Source organism: Rattus norvegicus, chromosome 6 (assembly GCF_036323735.1).
Source record: "Rattus norvegicus strain BN/NHsdMcwi chromosome 6, GRCr8, whole genome shotgun sequence".
Taxonomy (NCBI): domain Eukaryota; kingdom Metazoa; phylum Chordata; class Mammalia; order Rodentia; family Muridae; genus Rattus; species Rattus norvegicus.
In genome coordinates, this window is record NC_086024.1 from 52,340,032 (window position 1) to 52,359,036 (window position 19,005).

General features: G+C 45.6%; 1 protein-coding gene across 2 annotated transcripts in view; it reads left to right on the forward strand.

Annotated features, from left to right (window-relative positions):
* The window catches only part of Pxdn (peroxidasin), a 77,597-nt gene that overhangs the window by 31,685 nt on the left and 26,907 nt on the right, over positions 1–19,005 (forward strand). Inside the window, exons 2-10 of one of the 2 annotated variants that reach the window (NM_001271261.1) lie at positions 1,232–1,303; positions 2,627–2,698; positions 6,503–6,574; positions 9,528–9,599; positions 9,943–10,014; positions 11,622–11,791; positions 12,042–12,159; positions 14,316–14,485; positions 18,725–18,997. In NM_001271261.1, coding sequence (NP_001258190.1) covers positions 1,232–1,303; positions 2,627–2,698; positions 6,503–6,574; positions 9,528–9,599; positions 9,943–10,014; positions 11,622–11,791; positions 12,042–12,159; positions 14,316–14,485; positions 18,725–18,997 — 1,091 coding nt within the window. The remainder of the gene's footprint in view (positions 1–1,231; positions 1,304–2,626; positions 2,699–6,502; positions 6,575–9,527; positions 9,600–9,942; positions 10,015–11,621; positions 11,792–12,041; positions 12,160–14,315; positions 14,486–18,724; positions 18,998–19,005) is intronic. The other variant, XM_039112793.2, reaches the window with a different exon arrangement.

The following is a 19,005-nucleotide window of genomic DNA, read 5'->3' on the forward strand; positions in this document are numbered from 1 at the left end:
AGATCCCATCTTCATACACAACCACACCCTAAGACACTGAGGTTAGGATTTACATACTCAAACACAGTTCAACATACTTCAAAAGCCCCTATCAAAGTTGGAGGAAGGAATTTTCATTTTCTAAGACAACTTATTAAAGAAACAGGCTTCTTTATTGCTCAATGACTTTTACATGTGTAAATTTAGGTCTTTTTTTTGTTACCGTGTGTGTGTGTGTGTGTGTGTGCGCGCGCGCGCGCGCAACTTTCTGTGTACCGCTCTACCTGTGGAAGTTAAAGGACAACTTCTCTCTGTCCACCATGTGGGCCACAGTTGTCAGGCCTGATGGTAAGTGCCTTTCCCCAGAGCCGTCTCTCTAGCCAGCCTATAAATGTACTTTTCAGCTCAAGCTAGAGATGAGCTTCCTGTGAGGAGTGAGGCAGATGTCTGCTCCTTTTCACGGCCTAGCTGCCCAGAGGCCTCTGACCCGACTCTGCCCTGTCCGTGGGCCTCTCACACTCTGTGTGAGAGGTCAGATTCTCCCATGCTTGCTCAGAGCTCAGCTCCATAGGGCTGAGTCGTCTCCTGCTTGACCATCCCAAAGTCATTTTTCCTCTCTGGTCCATGTGTGCAACCTACATATGTTCCCCTCCCCAGGGAAAATAAGAACCGGTTTTAATAATTTAGTATAAGCAGAACTCTGTTTATCTACTTGTTTGGAAACACCTGTCTGCAGTCTGTACACAAGATGGCCTTCTTTTTCTATTGACCTGCCTAGGTGACTTTGTGCTTTGGGACAACCAGTAAGTTCATGGAGAGAACACCGAGGGCCCCCAGCTGTGTTTCAGCCCATGTTCTTGCTGGTCAATGCTGATGTGTTTCTGTATTCACAGCCTCTGTGACACCTAAAATCTATACAGACCTAGCTGTGTGTGCTTACCTGAGTCTTTTTGAAAGGAGTTTGCTCAGCGGACTTGGCCAAGGCTGGAATGTGTAGGCAGGGCATTCATTCCTGGCATTTTTTTTATGTTTATGTTTTTTTTTTTTAAGTCTCCACACTTAACTTGTTAAGCAGACTAGGTGTAATATTGTTCCTTCACTCAGAGGAATATTTTTATAATGAGAGAGTTTACTCAGAATGGTGGCCTACGTGCTGTAATTTTTATAATGTCTTTTCATCTTGAAGTCATTTGCTTAAGAAGAAGAGCTGTGCATTTTCTGTCATTAAAATATATTTCCTATCTCTTCACAGAGATCTTCGGTTCAACAGAATCAGAGAGATCCAACCCGGGGCATTCAGGAGGCTGAGGAACTTGAACACACTGTAAGTTAGAACCTGTAGTTAGTAGCTAGTGAGAGAACAGAGAAAATCGGTTGTACGGTGTACCTGCAGATAGATGGCAAGTGCTGTGACCATTGCCCAAGTGCCACAGTTGCTGGCTACTTTATTGGGTTCTTTCTCCTACCACCCTTATCTCTTCCAATCTCTCAACACTAGGTGGGAGAGAAAGAATGTTAGAGGGGAAAGGGATCGATCTCCTTAGGGTACTTCCTGCTGATGAAGGTCTCAAATTCCTTGAGGCAGGGTTGATCTTCACCTTGAGGAGATCCAATTTCTTCTTCCTTGATCACAACCACTTGACAAACCACAACAGCAGGGAGAGCAGCAGCTGCGCCTCTTGGGGCTCTGGCATTTTTATACCCTCTCAAGAGTTTCCAGAATTCCAAACTATCTTCAGCTGCCAGAAGCTTGCCCTTGCCAGAGTAAGAGACAAATCACAGTTAGCGTCTGTGGACAATTTAAAGCGGCCGTATACCCCACACCTGGGATTAAAACAAAAACATATTCATGTAACATAACTGGGTTATTTTTAAGAAACCAATATTCTCGCTAGATATGGGATGGGCGAGGGAAGTCATGATGGTAGAGACCTGTCTGCCCTTTGTGTGTGGACCAGTGTGCATAACACTGTGGGTCCCCAGCTGTGCCTCAGCCCATGGTCTTGCTGGTGAAGCCGCGAGTGTCTCTGTGTTCACAGCGGGGTGCTGTGTTCACCTCCCTTTGCTGGCCACGCTGGTCTTCACCTCTCCCCTGTATGGCTGGGAAGGGTTGTCATCTTCTGAGTTGGCTGCAAGACAGGGCTTTAGCGCCACTGAATAATGCCACAGAGATTGATCTCCTTTGCCAACAAGGAGTACTTCAGGCTTTTCGAAGTACATTGGACACAGCCAGAAGTTTCTCCCAGGGATAAGGAGATAAGGAATCACTCAAGTCCTGAAGGGCAGAGTGGGAGGTCAGCTCAGCTCCTCACCCTGTGGAAGAGTGGCAAGCCCCAGAGACTAACATCCTGTGTATGCATGATTGTGTTAGACTAGCCCGTTAGCCCTGCCAGGTCAGAGACTCTGGGAGGTGGTGACCTGAAGATGCACGCTTCTATGTCGAGGAAAGAGGATTTGCTTCTTTAGTGTATATCATAGTGGAAGAGAGCTATCTAGTAACCATAGTAACAAGCTGGTCCTGGAGCTGGGATTTAATGACTGCCGGCAGGAAAGACTATACTTCACCATTTTCTGGCCCTTCAGTAGTTTCCCTTAGTATGATTTGGAAGAGTCTTTGTTTCACGTCTGTCGGCGTTTTCTTTCTCAGGCTTCTTAACAACAACCAGATCAAGAAGATTCCCAGTGGTGCCTTTGAGGACCTGGAGAACTTAAAATACCTGTAAGTTAAGGGGCAGCTCTCTATCCCTCAGCCTGGGTCTCTGTCCTTAGAGTATGCAAATGTAAAACCAAGATCCGCTCTGGTCGTGAGTTGCTATAAAGCCATCCCAAATGGGTTTGTTTTCAGAAGGTGAGTGAAATTCTAGAACATGTCATCCACATAAAATAATGGGAGGCGGGCTGAGAGATGGGACACACATATGCTGCCGTTGTCACGTACCTTGTCTGGCCTGTATAACTTTCCAGGTGGGAGAGGCAGTGCACACAGCTTGCTGGGGTACGCACAGCCTCCTGGGGTACATGCAAAGAGAGATGCATTTTGTAGATACGAGGTTTCCAATGCTTTGCTCGCTATAAGTGGGTCATGACTGTAAATGACTAGTTTATTTGGAGTGTCACTAATTCATGTTAAATGTTTTCACCTGCCTGGTTTTGCCTCTTCTTACTTGTATCTAGTGAAATTGGGGTTTTTTTTGAATATTCATTTTTATTATCTAAACCATCTCTTGCTCGTTGAAGCCAGCTCTGAAGCTTAGAGAATCATCACTCTTTTTAAAAATGTTAGGAAGCCAGAAGTGGTGTTTGTGATTCTAGCACGTGAGAAGTTGAGGCAAGAGGACCACCTTGAGTTTTAAGGACAGCCTGGGGTCACACAGGGAGATCCTGTCTTGTACTGCTTTAGTACCCTGCCTGGGCACATATTGTAAATAGGAAAAGGTTGAGGAAACTTTGTGCTCCTGTGGGTTGAACCCAGTGTTCGTTCAGGTCAGAAGCACCTGCCACTGTATTTAGTGAATTGGATGACTTCTTTAAGTGAGCCTTTTTATTATTTTTGTTAGGAATCCATACCATATTGCATATAAACACCTCTAACGAGCTGATTTTAAAAGCCAAATTGTATTTTTTCATGTGAATGTGCACTGGAAGTCTGTTTTGACTTTAGGTGTCAGTGGACCTCCCTACAGCTCCGTTTATTGACAGACTACATTCCTCAGTGAGACTGTTGTGTGCAAACTCTTTCCCCAGCTTCTTTGGCATAGAATGCTGACTTTCCACACTGATTCTTGAAGCCAGGACGGCAGGCTTCTGTTCTCGAGCTTCCTTGTTAATCTTCCTTGCTTTTGCTGCCCAAGTTCCACAGGGGACCTTTGATTTCCTGGGAAGTAGATGGTGTCAGCTGATGCCAGCATGGGGGCTGTGTATGCATCTGTATTTTTAACCGTTTTGTGTTTCGGTTTATGTTTTCTTCTGAGAATACACTCAGTGTCAGGAGGAAGTCTGGGCTTCTGTTTTCCACAATGTCTTTTAAATCTTACCCCCTGGCCTTACTGTGTGATTGCATTCCTTCCCAGTACCCATGTCCTGACCTCTCCTCTCCCTTCGAGTCAGCTTAGAGTGGGATGAGGACAGTTGGTCTCAGTAGACATGGGTCACACTGGGTGACAGGCTGCTGGGCCTGGAGCCTCGTGCCTCGTGCAGCTTCATGCAGATCCTGGATAGCCTCATTCCTCAGGTCCCTGGGCTTTCATCAGGAGAGTACTCTATGTATAATCAGTATAATAATGTATTTTACTTGAAATTATTTAGAATATGTCTAAAATGTATTGATTTATCTTAACCTTGTGTATTTCTAGTCAAAAAAAGTTTTTTGGACTCTGTCTAGTCCTTATTTCCTGGATCTCTGTTGCTCTAGTGAGCCATTGACCACCTGCTTCATTCACATTTCTCAGTAATGAGATGGCCTCTTGAGGCAGAGTTCATGGTACAAGGATCAAGTGTTACAATTAATTATTAGAACATCAACTTTTTTTATTCTTAAGGAAATTAATTGTGTTTCGGTGTCTTTGATTTTATTTTTAAACATTGTGTGTGTGTGTGTTTGTGTGTGTGTGTGTGTGTGTGTGTGTGTGTGTGCGGTGTGTGTGTGTGTGTGTGTGTGTTTTACTGGACATGAAATCTAGAGATGTGCCCTTCTACCTTTGAGCTGTCCCCCAAATCCTACCAGTGTCTATTTTGTATTTTGTACATCCTTCAGAGGAGTGCCATTTTTCTGCAATGGTAAAAGGCACTGGTTTTGGTATTTTTCTTAAAGAAGTGGACACAGGAGACAGTGGTAACTCAGTCCTTGACTAAAAAGCCTTGTGCATAATTAACTCAGTGGTTCTATTAAAGAGACCAGGGTGGTGCATAGAGGTCAAGTTTTTACTGTGGGTACATGGTTTCAAACAGCCTGGAGGACCAGTGCCTGTGTGGCTTTTGTTGTAGATGCTGGGCTATTGATGGGGTTAGACAGGTCGGGGATGGTTTGTGTTAAAGTTCCTGGTTCTCGGAGGACCACTTCCTTGATTAGCACAGAGGAAAAAGGGGAGAGCATCTATCTTTGGTGGGTCACAGCAATTTAAGAGAGCACTTCTAGTCCCATGAAGTAGGATCTTGTACAGACAACAATGAGTACAGTGGCTGATCTGATCCTGGACATGTCATACCACAGGAATTAAGGCAAAGAATATGGTCTGCTTTTTCATTTTGTTTCCTTTTTTGTTAGTCGCTATCTATGGATATTTTTTATTTAATTTTTAATTTTTATTAATGTTAGCACACAAAGTACTTGGTTTTATTATTCATATGTATGTGCCGTTATACTTTCTCATTTGTTCCCAGACTTTGTTGCCCTCAGTGTATCCCCTCTCCGGCTGGTTTCCTGCTATGCCTTGTTACCATATTCATTCCCTCTCTACTTCTCTCCTCCTTTAAGGTATCATATTCTGCTCTCATGACATCCTTTCTGGTTTCATCGTACAATACAACACACACACACACACACACATACACACACATAAACACACACACATACACACACATACACACACAAACACACACACATACATACATAAAAACACACACACACACACACACACACACACACACAATTTATAGAAACAGGTAGTAATGCTAGATGCTGAGCCATTGACCTGAAGTATAAGTTCACCTGACAAGGAATCATGGGAGAAGCTTGCTGTTTGACTTGTCCTTCTGCCTGTGTTATGGGTGAAAGCAAACCAGTTTTAATAAAGGACAGAGCAGACATACCGATCCCAAAGAGGGAGCAGGGAGCCATCTCTTACTCGGTGTGGCTGCTGAGAACTGGCTTATGAGGTGAGAACTGGCATGTCCACCTGCTGAGATGCCACACCGAGGTAGCTCTAACACACATGCTGTCCCCAGACTGTTGATGAAGGTCCCTGAGTTAGGAACTTCATGTGTTGATTACTTGTCTCGAAATCCAAGTATTGACGATTTTAATTTCAACCATTTAAAAATGGAAAGCCCTGTCTTAGATTGCACGCCATTCCAAAACAGACCCTGTGGTATACACATGGCTCTTGGAAAGCCTTGTGTCTGCTTTCCAATATAAAGAATGGAGTTCTGGGTGGGTGAGAAATTCAACACCCTGGTTCTTTTGAGAGCTGTGCTGGAGTGTCTGTTTAATAGCAAGTGCTGGTTATGATCTTATAATCAATGCCTTTTACATGTGTAGGGGAATTGATTTCTTTTCCCCAGGTTTTGAAGCAGATGTCAGGACTTCAGTAGTCACAATAGGAGAATCTGTGGACCACTTGGTCCTTTTGGTGTAAGAGAAGTGACCATTGAGAGTGGCCTGGTACCTACAGTGTCATGTTTCATTTGCCCCCCCCCTCATGCAGTCATTGATTTTAAACTGTTCTCCATGTGTCAACTCAGTTCTTCCCACCTGGAGTTGAGAGCTCGCGTGTGTGCTAATACTCCTCCATGTTTCTTCTTTCAGCTATTTGTACAAGAATGAGATCCAGTCAATTGACAGGCAAGCATTTAAGGGACTTGCCTCTCTAGAGCAACTGTAAGTGTCTTCCATGCCGTCTGCCTTATTGCCTCCCACAGGGAGAGATGACTGATTGCATGATGCATGTCTGTACTTCCTGGGGTGCAGGGAGGATGTGCATGACGAGGAGAAGCATCAGTGGGTGTTTTCCACCCACCTCTCCCACCTTGCTCCCCTGCGCCCACCCAAGAGCAGACATTGCTGTGTTTCTTCTATGCATCAGACCCTGACCCTGCGTCCACCATTTCAGGAGCAGGGACAGATCTTGCTTTCCTGTCTAACAGTAAGAACTTTGGTATTCACATGGTGGTGGAGACAGGCATGTAAACAAGCAGGAGTTAGATAGGCTGTTGTAATAGGAGCGTCCAGAATGGGACACGTGCAGTTTCAATCATGGGGTCATTGTTTTGGAGAACAGAGACCTTATCCCTTTGTAGTTCTAGCTGGTTGAGTGTGCCAAAATGCTCTCTTTCTTTAGCATATGAGCTGGAACTTTGTCATGAAGTCAGTCATCGTGGGGTGGGTTTTTATTTATTTATTTTTTCAGGCATAAAGTTCCAGTAAAATGATGGAGGCTCTTCTGGCCTATGAGCCTTACTGGGTGACCTTTCACTCAGTAAGCTGAGGCAATCCTTGTGGGATTTCAGGCTATCTTGGATTTGCAGTTGCATTAATGAAAAACAGCTGTTAGATTACGGGCAGGCATAGCACTTGAGGCCTGTGTGTTATGCTGGGTCAAGGAAGCAGCAGGTAGGGACCTGGGCTGCAGCGGCCTACATGGTGCATCTGTATCTACATCTTGTAAGGCTCTGCATAAATTGCTTCAGACAGATGAGACACGGAATCCAGATTACTGCAAAAACTCTTGGAAATATCAAGAGGCTTTATAGATGTGAGAGTTTGCAAAGGACACTTTCTGTTTTCATGCAGATGTCACTAACCGGGCAGTGAAGGAGTCCAGCCAGGAGGAGTTAGGACCAACAGGATTTGAGTGGCTTCCATGGCTAGTGAAGCTTTCTGCTCATTGGTGACAGGGAGCAGGATCCTGAGTTATCAGGGATTTTATTTAGAAAACCCTAGGCTAGGAGAGACAGGTGGCTGCGGCTGGGGTATGGCTTTCTTTCTGAGAACTGAATGTTGTACTGAGACGGGGGGCAACCTCTTGTAGGTGTGATGAGAGGTTCAGAACAGTATGCCAAAAAGGACTCAGGCCTCAGGCTCTCTCTGATGTTTGTGCAGGGTCTGTGAGTGGAACAAGAGAGTGCCTGCTGACTCTGCTTCAGACTTAACCCTCTCCTGTAGATGATGCGTGTTCTTGGCACTCAGCAGAGACTGTGGGAACTCTGAGGCCATGAGGGCCTGAATGAAGAGCCCAGGGGCAGTAGTCCTCAGGGGGCCGTGTCATCCTTCTCAGCTTCAGAGTTAGTAGCTGATTCAGTAAAGGTTTTCCATGTACTTGAGGAGTCACTCCCTGTGCTCCATTTTCTCAGCTATCTAGAGAAGGGTGATGGTTCCCAGAATCTACCAGGAGTTCCAGCCGTCCAGAGTTCTGTAATCCCTGAAAGCCACAGTCCTTGATGCTTCTCAGGGCGGGATGTCTAAGGCCCACCTGTTCAAACTTCACTGCAGGCTAAAGGGCTTTGAACACAAACCACGGTACCTGTTCTTGTAGGGCTCTTGAATATCCCTCTTTCCCCCTCTTGTTCTTCAAGCTTAGCTCAGAACTCACAGGTTTAGCCAGAGACTCCCAGCAGCTCCCCAGTGTTGATGGTTGTGTGAGCCGTAGGGGCTGGGGACCAAAGGAATATGTGTGTTGGTCCCAGCTGCCTACCACCAGGCACATAGGATGGGGACTGAAGGTGTCTCTTTGGTCCTGTCTCCTTTGGTGTCCTTGGATCAGATGATGTACTGGGACAATCACTTACATCAGTGTTCTGTTTCTTGTCTTGCAAACACATTGTCGTATGGGGAGTGAGGGACACAAACCTGCACCCAACGAAGATCATGGAGACCATGGTACTCTGTGCCTGAGGAAGGACAGGTGGGCTGTGGACTGTGACCCTTTGAGATTAGGAGGGTCTGGACTGGTTCTGCCGGAGAGTTGCCAGGGAATGAAGCCCATATGGGGACCCAGGAGTGACACTAATCTCAGAGTTAATGTAAACAGGTTTGGAGAACAAGAAGGCTTTATATGGAGTTGTGGTGAAGAAGGCTGTATGTTGCTTCTGCTGCTTTTTTCTCTCTTTGGCTCTTCATTGAATAAGAGCATCTATTGCCATGGCCATCTGAGTGGAGGCGTCTCTCTAGGTCAGTGAAGTCTAAGTAAGATCTTGCTTGATGTTTTATTGAACAAAAAAAGGAATCCCATCTTCATTCAAAAAGAGCAAACTAGCATCCAGGAGAAAGAAATTAGCCACATCCTAAATTGTAAATTGTTTGAACTAAAGTGACATCTTTAAATAGGAAGCAGTATGGACGCTGGGTATTCAGCGTGACGTGAGGACCTCTGGGAAGTTCATCACTTCACATGACTTAGAGCTGCCTGGGTGCCTGGTTGTATCTACAGCGTTCTCAGTATCACACGGAAGCTTTGACAGCTTCTAGTGCAGGGGTCCTGTGCATGCACACGGCCAGGGGTCCTGTCTGCTGGGCTGCTTTTGTTTTTTCCTTGTTATCTCTCGCTGGGTACTTTTTAGATTAATGTGAAGTGACTTGGCCACCATTACACCACTTGGGTTCCTGGAGACCCAGGGCTTGTTAAGTCCTGAGGGTATTTATTGTCTGTGGGTCATCCAACTACAAGGCAGCCTGCCTGCTTTCCCTTGTGTCCTTTTGTCTCCACACACTGTGCAGAGCACAGGGAAGTACTTAGTGATATGTGGATAAAAAGTGTGTGACAACTTTGGATCCAAAAATCTGGGTTGGCAAAGTCAGTAAGTCATTCACACTGTGGTGCTGTTTTATCCCCTAGGTACCTGCACTTTAATCAGATAGAGACGCTGGACCCAGAATCCTTCCAGCACCTGCCGAAGCTGGAGAGACTGTGAGTCCTGCTTCCTTCTGCAGTCTGTACTTAGGTCCTAGCTCCTGCTGTCTGAACAGTCAATATCAGCTCAACCCTTCCATGATGCTTTGGTGTAAAATCCAACTCTTGCCCAGTAATCAGGAGTGGGACTCAGCATTTGATATCTTTGAATGGTTGCAAAATAGGAAAGAAATCCAATTATTTCTTGAACCAAAGCACTAGCTGTCCAGGCCACTCATTAAGTAAATTCAGTTGATAAGATGTTTGATCTCTTGGGCTTGTTTTCGTATGTTTAGGATGTTTTTGTAATTGTTGTTGTTGTTGTTTTTAAGTAACTTTGTTTTGATTTCTCTCCCCACAGGTTTTTACATAATAATCGCATCACACACTTAGTTCCTGGGACGTTCAGTCAGTTGGAGTCCATGAAACGGCTGTAAGTGTGTATTCTCATGGCTGTGTGTCTGCAGTGTTCATGGGAGGCCCTCTCCCCTAGTTCTCTCGTCTGGCCCTTTCTGTGGACTGAGCAAGCATCACCAGCTTCAGCAAAGCCATTAGAGACGCCTCTATGCCAGGAAGGCAGGCCTGTTAAATCTATTCCGGTGTGAAGACGCAAGCCCATGACTTGTACGTGGCAGCAGGCTGATCCTTTAATAAGGATCTTGAGAGAGTTTATTTAAATTATGTTTAAATTTCCCCCTATTAAGTTTTAATTGCAAGGTGAATATTTTCCTGGTGAGAATGAAAGCCAGTCTGGAAGCATCTTCATGTGCCTATTCTTGAAATCCACTTACCCGGTTTTTTTTAAGGCCTCCAGAAGTAAGTTTTGCATACTTATTATTGTAAGGGAATTGGTGGATTTTAGTGCTAATGGATTGATTTAACAGCCTCGATTGTTTTCCCTGTGCCTTAAGAACACTCGTCCGGAATGTGTGGTGTCTGTAATGGACATCCTCTCGTAGACATACATTCAGGTAAAACACCAATGTACATAAAAGAAAAATAAACAAATTAAAAAGGAAGTACAGGGCGAGATTGAAGGCATGTGTGTGCACAGGAAAGATCTCACTTATACAGCCTGCCGCACATGCTTTAGATGGTGCTGTGTCTCCAGTCCGGTTTTTCCTGCCCGTGTCCACTCATCTCAGCAGCACGGCACCCTCTCCTGTCTGTGCAGTCTGGTCCAGAGGCTGCTGTGGTGCTGCAGTTTTATTTAGCATCGCTGCCTTATGAGTGGTAGAGGCAGGCTTCGTCTCTGAGTGAGCTGTTCCTTTAGCATCCATGAGACAAAGGCTCTTTCTTCAGGAAAGAAATCAGGCAGAGGAGTTCACGTTAGGGTGGGAAGACAGGATGAAAACTCATCTTTGGTAGATGAGAGGGGGAAAAAACCATTGCTAAATGCTACAGAAAGCAACCCAGGAGGACTCAGGGCAAAGGGTGGGGCAACCAATGGACTAGCCTGGAGATGGATTTCCCTATTTACAGGTTCAGAGAGACACATACTCTTCTTTTAGAGGAATGTCAACCCTTTTAACCCAATACATTCCTTCCTTTGCTGGCTTTACATTGCTCAAATAGGAAAATCCTAGATTAGGAGATAAGTTGAACCCATCAGAGTTGACTTTGCCTCCCAATGGCCTTACTGAGCCATCCTCTCCCAAGGAGCAGTCAAGATGGTGTGTGGCCTTCTTCCAGCTTACTCAGATGGCCAGGATAGACTGGATAGGTGTGCCACGGTGAACTACCCACCTAGACTCACCCAATGCCCCCTTGATCCTGTTATGGCTGTAGGGTCTTGCTATTCAGAAGTGGATTGCAGGCTGGGTACCCCAGCAATGGTGGATCTTATCCCACCTAGTGCCCATCTCTTGTCTGCGCATGGGGCGCTCATCTTGTGCCATATCTCCTCATCACGTGATTAATGCCTAGAAGCTCATCATCTTTGCCATGCCTTAAGGCACCAGAGCCTGGAGGTCGAGCTGTCCATGAAAGCTCAGTGTCTCCTTAACTCCTGGGTGTCGTCTTGGCTTTTCCTTCCCACAGGCGATTAGACTCAAATGCACTTCACTGTGACTGTGAAATATTATGGCTAGCGGATCTGCTGAAGACCTATGCCCAATCTGGAAATGCACAAGCAGCAGCCACCTGCGAGTATCCCAGACGCATCCAAGGACGCTCTGTGGCTACCATCACCCCAGAAGAGCTGAACTGTGGTAAGTGTGTCCTGGAGACCCGTATGACCCCGGAAGTCCAGGATTGTCCCCATTTCACGTTGCAGAGGAAAGATTTTCTTCCATCTTTGAGGGCTGGAACTCTGGAAAGACAACCTGTCATTTTTGTGGGGGCGTCTGTTCTGAGATATGGATTTAGGCCTTGAAGTATCACCCTGACATGAGGAATCCAGTTTGTGTTCCCACGATGGGAGCCTCATGTTTCTCTGTGGTGTTTGTTCCTTGCATGTAGAAAGACCCCGGATCACCTCAGAGCCACAGGATGCAGATGTCACCTCAGGGAACACAGTGTACTTCACCTGCAGAGCTGAGGGCAACCCCAAACCTGAGATCATCTGGCTTCGAAACAAGTGAGTAATGTGTGAGCAGAAATGTCACTGAAGGCCTGGGGACTACATCAGGAGCCCCGTGTATTACCATGGGTCCCCCCACCTTTGATGGACACCTTCCCCTTCTGTGTAGGAAGGTGTAAAAGAGAAAACGATTCCTTGTCTTCTCTCTTCCAATAGCAACTGCCTGGGAGACACTTCTGATCCCAAGTTCCTGGGAGAAATGTTTTCTCTCCACAAGATTCATTCTGCTTAGGCCATGGGCCCTTTTCCCCTGGTCAGCCAGTGACCTGGCATCGTGCTGGAACTTTCTTGCCCCATCAAGTGGGAGCTAGAGAAGTACTGCATGCCCATTTCTGCCCATTTGTTCTCTGGCCAGAGCCTCTGGTGTTTGGCAAGATGCTTGTAGGTTTTGGATCCGAGCCGTGGTGATAGACTGCCTGGGGTTGGGGGCCGTGATGAGTCTACACAGGCCCCGTTGGCTTCTGGAGTCATGTCCTGAGTAAAGGAGCATCTCCTCATTCTACAGATAGAGGTGTGACCACCAAGCATCTGGCACCAGTTGCTCATGGATGGCAGAAGTGTCCCCTGCTTGCCTGCATCCTGGCCCAGCTGCAGGAGCATTCCTCCAGCTGGATCTGAGAGTTGGGTGTTGGGTTTAGCATGGGAAGAGGTGGACACAGAGAGGTAGAAAGGGACACACACAATGGGGGTTGGGGCAAGTAGTGGTGACCATGATATAGGGGCAGAAACCCAGGTGGGAATGAGATCACGGTGCCAAGAGTTATAGTTGGAAGGTAAAATTCTTAGAGGGAAATATTAAACACAAAACCATTGTATCATTGTCTCTTGAATCCGTTTGTACCAAGAAGCGTCTGCCAGAGCAAGGACTGCTCTCATGGCCCGGCTCCCAGTATGTTTATGCCAAGCTCAGTGGCTGTGTTCAGTCTTGCGGAAGCAGAGAGGCCTCCCTGAGAACATTACTAGTGGAATCTTGGAACAAAAGTTTCAGACACTAACTGTCAAGTCATCCTTGTTTAGCTGAGACTTGGATTCCAGTGCAAACACGAACCTCTCTTAAGTAAAGCTCTGTTAACAGGTGGAACAGATGGGGGGCACCCACTCAGTGTTTGAGAGATGTCGGGGGCACAGTGTAGACGGGATGCCCACTCAGTACTTGAGAGAGGTCAGGGGCACAGTATAAAGTGCATCAGAGTCAAGAGCTTAGCATTGTGCTCTTGAGTTGGCCACGTGGATTTGGATTGAAGCTGTCCAGGGAAAGTTGTGGCACACATCCAGCTATTTAAAAACCTCCATATCATGGGTAGCTCTGGGGCTGAGGAGAGCTAAAATCCAGGACTATGGGAGGACTTCCAAAGTGTTAGCAGTCTGTATTGAACAGTAGAAGAGCATGGATATGGGTTAAGATTTTCATACCTTCCGTTTCCATAGGAAAGACTTGGTGCTTAAATTAAAACTACAAAAATAAATAGGAAAGACCTTGCTTGAATCAGAGTCCCATGGTCTGGCCTCTGGCGCCAGCTCAGCTTGTTACTCACTAAGGAGGTTCCTTGGCCTTCCTGCTGTTGACCCATATGCACCCAGGGATCGCTGCCATCTTGGGAGACAGCAGCATGCTGGAATACATGAGCTAAGAAAGGACCAGAGGTCATTTTGTTCGTTTGCTTAAGACAGGGTCTCATGTCTCCCTGGTTGTCTTCTAACTTGCTGTGTAGCAAGAGTGACCTTGAACTTCTGATTTTTCTGCCCCTACTTCTCCAGTACTGAGATTATAGATGTGTGGGACCCATGCCTAGCTTCTTCCTTTTAAGTAAATATAACTGTGTTTCTACATTTTAAAAAAATGTAATTTGCAAAAGCAGGGAAATGTTTAATTTACATTTTCCGTTAGGCTCATGCTTTTCTTGTTTGGAATCAGGACCACATTAAAGCGTTTAGATTGGCACGTAGCAGTGAACACATATTTGTCGTTTTCTAGACAGGCCTGCTAAGTCACAATTGCTGAGGGGGATACATCTGGAAGGCTGACACTCTTGTTCTCTGAGCCTGGCGTGTGCTGTGTGCATCCCAGAGCATCAGAGCCTACTGTCGGACTGACCCCTGGAGCAGTGCAGTATCTCCTTACACTGTGAGTGCGTCTGTTTCTGTCTTTACAGTAACGAGCTGAGCATGAAGACAGATTCTCGCTTAAACTTGCTGGATGACGGCACACTGATGATCCAGAACACACAGGAGGCCGACGAGGGTGTCTACCAGTGCATGGCAAAAAACGTGGCTGGAGAGGCGAAAACGCATGAGGTGACCCTCAGGTACTTGGGATCCCCAGGTAAGTGGAGGATATTGCAAGTGAGGGTTACCCTAACTACCCACTTCCCCCTTTCTTTGAACTCCAGCTCAGCAAAGTCAGAGATGGTAAGGTTCCTTGTGTCCCACAAGACTTCTGAAGCATAGACGCATAGGTCATTCTAACCTGCCTTGGGCCCATAGCTGCCCCCCTGCTATAGGGGCGTACACTGAAGCTCTGAGTTACTACCGCAGGCAATAAATGCCAATGGGAACCTAGAGACTGGCCATGCCTCACTCCAGGTACCTGCCTAACCACAGCAAACCCATGCTTCTTATCACCTAGGCTTCTGTTTGCCTAGGGCTTCGATGATTTCAAAGAAAATTTTAAAATATTGACTTTTATTTTTAGCATACCATGCTTGAAGTGCATATAACATTTAAGGTGTAAAAAGTCTGTCTAAGCCAGGGGAAACACAGCTGTGGCCTTTATACCTCTGCTACACAGGCACAAGCCTTGTTCTGTCCATGGCCTGTGTCTACCGTTGATCCAGACAATGGGACACCATAAGTCTTGGACACCAGGGATGTGTGCAAGCAGTGGTGTTTCACACTACCGGAGGTAGCCTGAGTTCTGTGAATTCTCTTACTGCCTTGGCTTTGTCTACAGGTTGCTAAGCATCTGCTTTTACTTAACATCTTGGTTTTTACACCTTTGTAAAACCAACCTGATAGCCGTGCACCTGATTCTGAGTTGTTTGTTTAAGCTCTTTGTTCTTTATGACTGTCTCCTTTGTCTTAGTACATCCAAGCATCGATAATTAAATATTAATAACTTAGAGTGCCTAGCTGCTTAGAGCCCATAGGCATGTAATTTTCTGTTAAATTTGGCCCCAGGCAGGCCATCTTTGCAAGTGATACTGCTGTTAGCCTCTAGAGAGAAGGAAGGCATGAGTCCTGGCCATAGACAGTGCTGCACATAAGCAGCAGAAGTGGCCTCCAAGTTGGATTCATGGTAGTTCAACCATGAAGTGTGTAATAGGACAGGGGGGACAGGGTAGGCTTGAGTAACAAACTTACTAAGGAGAGACGCCCTGAGCACAAGTCATTGAATCCTGGCTATCTCTGTGGCCTGAGTATTCTGAATTTAACTCCTGTCAATATGAGTCCCATTTCTTCTTCCAGTCAATGGCTTTATTTAACCAAGTGCCCTGGTTGTATTGGCATAGCTGGTTCAGATGTACAAAAGGGCCTCCTCCAGAATACTGTTCAACCTGGGATCTCAGAAAGGGGTCGGTTTAAAAGACTGAAGACTAAACCCTGTGGCCCAATCCCAGCCACTTCTCATTCATCTAAAGTTCACAATTTAGCCACTGCATTTTAAAGTGACTGACACTTTTAAAAGGACATTTTATTTGACACATGATGATTGTAAAAAGCTCAAATTTCAGTTCCTGTATGAATGTCCTGTTGGGACATTGCTGGCTGCCTTCTTGCTATAGCAGCAGAGAGTTGATGAGAAACACAGTCTGTGGGCCATAGAGCTGACGAGCTGCATCATTGACCTGTGTAAAATGTTTTTAAACTCCTGTCCCAGACATTAGCTTGTAGTAAGAGGGAGAAAAACTGTCTTTCCTGGATAGCAAACAGATAAATATGCTCTATGTATTTTGAAGTACTGTTATTTGGGGCATATAAATTATATACTATTTTTCTGGTGAATTAAACTTCTGAGCCTTGTTACTAAACTATATTTTCATCTTCCCAGCACTATGTTGGAAATTTTTATATAGTATATAATACATGTGCATACACCCATGCCACAGCCTGTGTGGAGATCCGAGGACAACTTTATGCAGTTGCTTAGTTTTCTTCTTTTACCAAGTGGGTACCAGGGATTGAACTCAGGTTGTCAGACTTGGCAACAAGTGCCTTTATTCACTGGACCCTTGCTGGTTCCTATTTTAGAAAACATTAAGTGTATTCTTCAATCTTTTATATATAGAGAGACAGGGATGGGAAAGGGAGAGAATACGTGTGGAGATAAGAAGATAAGTTGTGGTAGTCTGGGAGTCAGTTTTCTCTTTTCACTGTGTGAGGCCTAGGGATTGACCTCAGGTTGTCAGGCTTGATGTCAGCACCTTTACATGCAGAGCTGTTTTGCTGACCTTTAAACGTTTTTATAAATTACCAAAGTCTTAAGTTATTTGTCTTAATTATTTATCATTCTCTTCAAAATACCCATCTCAGCTTGTGCACTATGGAGTTTTGTGTACTTTTAATCTGCGGGATGCTTCTCTTATTTCCTCTTCCTTTGCCTCTCCTTCTACCCTTCCTGTTTCCCACTCCCTCTTCCTCACACCCTTGGGAATCACCATCCTCTGCCTGGTGTAGAGGTAAAGTAGGCCCTGAGCCTCTGAGGGTACCAACAGCATTCAAGAGATGGGACCTCAATGCGATGAGAATCCTTTCTCCTCTGGTCAGTCAGATCCGAGGGAGTGGATGGGAACTGCCTTTCTTTCTAGTCCTTTCTCCTCCTGGTTGGGGCCCGAGTGTCTAGTTTTCTCCTTTCCTCCTACGGAGCCTAATCGTATCCCATCTTGGCTAATGATAAGGGGCTTGCAGTTGCCCTCAAGCAACTCTGACTTGGGCACTGTTCTGAACTTTGAATAGTGTCCAGTCAGATGAGTGTATTGCTAGTGAATTTTGATAGCACAACTTAAACACCAGCAAATCCTAATAAATAAAATAAAATTAGAAAAGCTCCACTCCTCTTTTCCTTCCTTTCCTTCACCCCTGTTCCTGTCCTTTGCCCAAAACACTTGTGTGCATTCCTGTTTCTTCTAGACCAAGCAAGCATAAGAAGACTTGTGTACTGGAAGGAGGCTTCCCTGTTCTCTCACTTCCACACAGGGTCCCTCATTTCTCTAACCAGCCATTCTTTGATATACCTCAGATGCTTTCCCAAACCATTAGGTGCCATGGTCCCATTTCCTTTATTCAAAACCTTTGGACTAGCTCTCTTTGAAGTCCAGAGATTCGGGGATTTTCTTTAAAAGGCATCATAGAACATAATTCATTTCCAACTTACATTCTAGGATGATACACCACAATGCAGGTGCCAATGTCCACAAAGAAAGCTGTATATAGAGTCTCCATGAGTCCCAGAAATGTCCCGTGCTACCTGTGTTTAATTTTGCAAACAATTAAAAAGGAATCCTGGTTTTGGGGCTTTTTGGAGTCCACGTTTATGAATAAGGGTCATGGGCCACAGGTGGCACAGGTAACTGTATTTATATCTTAGGAAATAATGTGTAGAATTAGTTCCATAGAATGTACTGTCCAACACAAGGGTGCATGCAGCTTCTATTCCTACGGCTGGGCTGTGACTACCTCTCTCCAGGTAGGCTGTGTGTATCAACCATGGTCCCATTGTATACAAATACCTTCCTATGGAACCTATTAGCAAATGTGTGGGTGCCCCTCCACACTAGATTTAGAGTTGAAGCTATTCTTTCATTGTACTTATCTGCCCTTTTCATTTTGTGATGAAAATGGTATTTTTATCTGATTTAAATATACCCCACAAGCAATTTCATGGGCCAGTAGGGACTACCACCATTAATTGACTTGGCAGTATATTTATAAGAAACAAAAAATGTTCTTCATAGAGTCGAGGGTGTGTCTGGGGGCGGGGGGAGATGCAGCTCTCCCCACAGTGGTCATTGTCCACAGCTTGCCTGCATCTGGATGATCTGGGTATTATTTTCTTCACTTTTTAAAAATATAATCTGTGCATTCATGTGTTCATGTAGACACATGCGTGTAACAGTGTGGAGATCAGAGGGATGTGTGGAGATCATGGCTGTTGATCCATGTCTTGTACGCTATTTAGGACAGGGTTTCTTGTTGGTCACCACTATGTACAATGAGCTAGCTGGTTACACTAGAGTCTGAGGATTCTCCTTCTCACTCCAATACTGTGTTAGGAGTGCTGGGATTACAGATGCTACCACGCCTAGGGTTTTGTGTGCGCTGGGGATTCAAATTGAGGCCCTTGTGTTCAAATGCAAGTGTCTTATTGTTTACTTCACCATTTCTTCAGCCCCATCTGCACATTTATTTGAAAGGGAATGACAACAAGAAAGCATGTGATTAAATATTACTGCTTTTGCTTATTTTGGAACCCATCAGGGTGAGTGAGCAGCCTGGACATCAAAAATACCATGCAGAAATCTCGTGCAGCAGTACGAAATTAATTGGGAATTTTTGTTTGTGACAGCCCGACCCACTTTTGTAATCCAGCCGCAGAACACAGAGGTACTGGTGGGTGAGAGTGTCACTCTGGAGTGCAGTGCCACAGGTCACCCTCTGCCTCAGATCACGTGGACTCGAGGTGACCGGACACCCTTGCCGATTGACCCTCGAGTGAATATCACTCCCTCTGGAGGACTGTATATACAGAACGTCGCCCAGAGCGATAGTGGCGAGTACACGTGCTTTGCATCCAACAGCGTGGACAGCATCCATGCCACGGCCTTCATCATTGTACAGGGTGAGTAT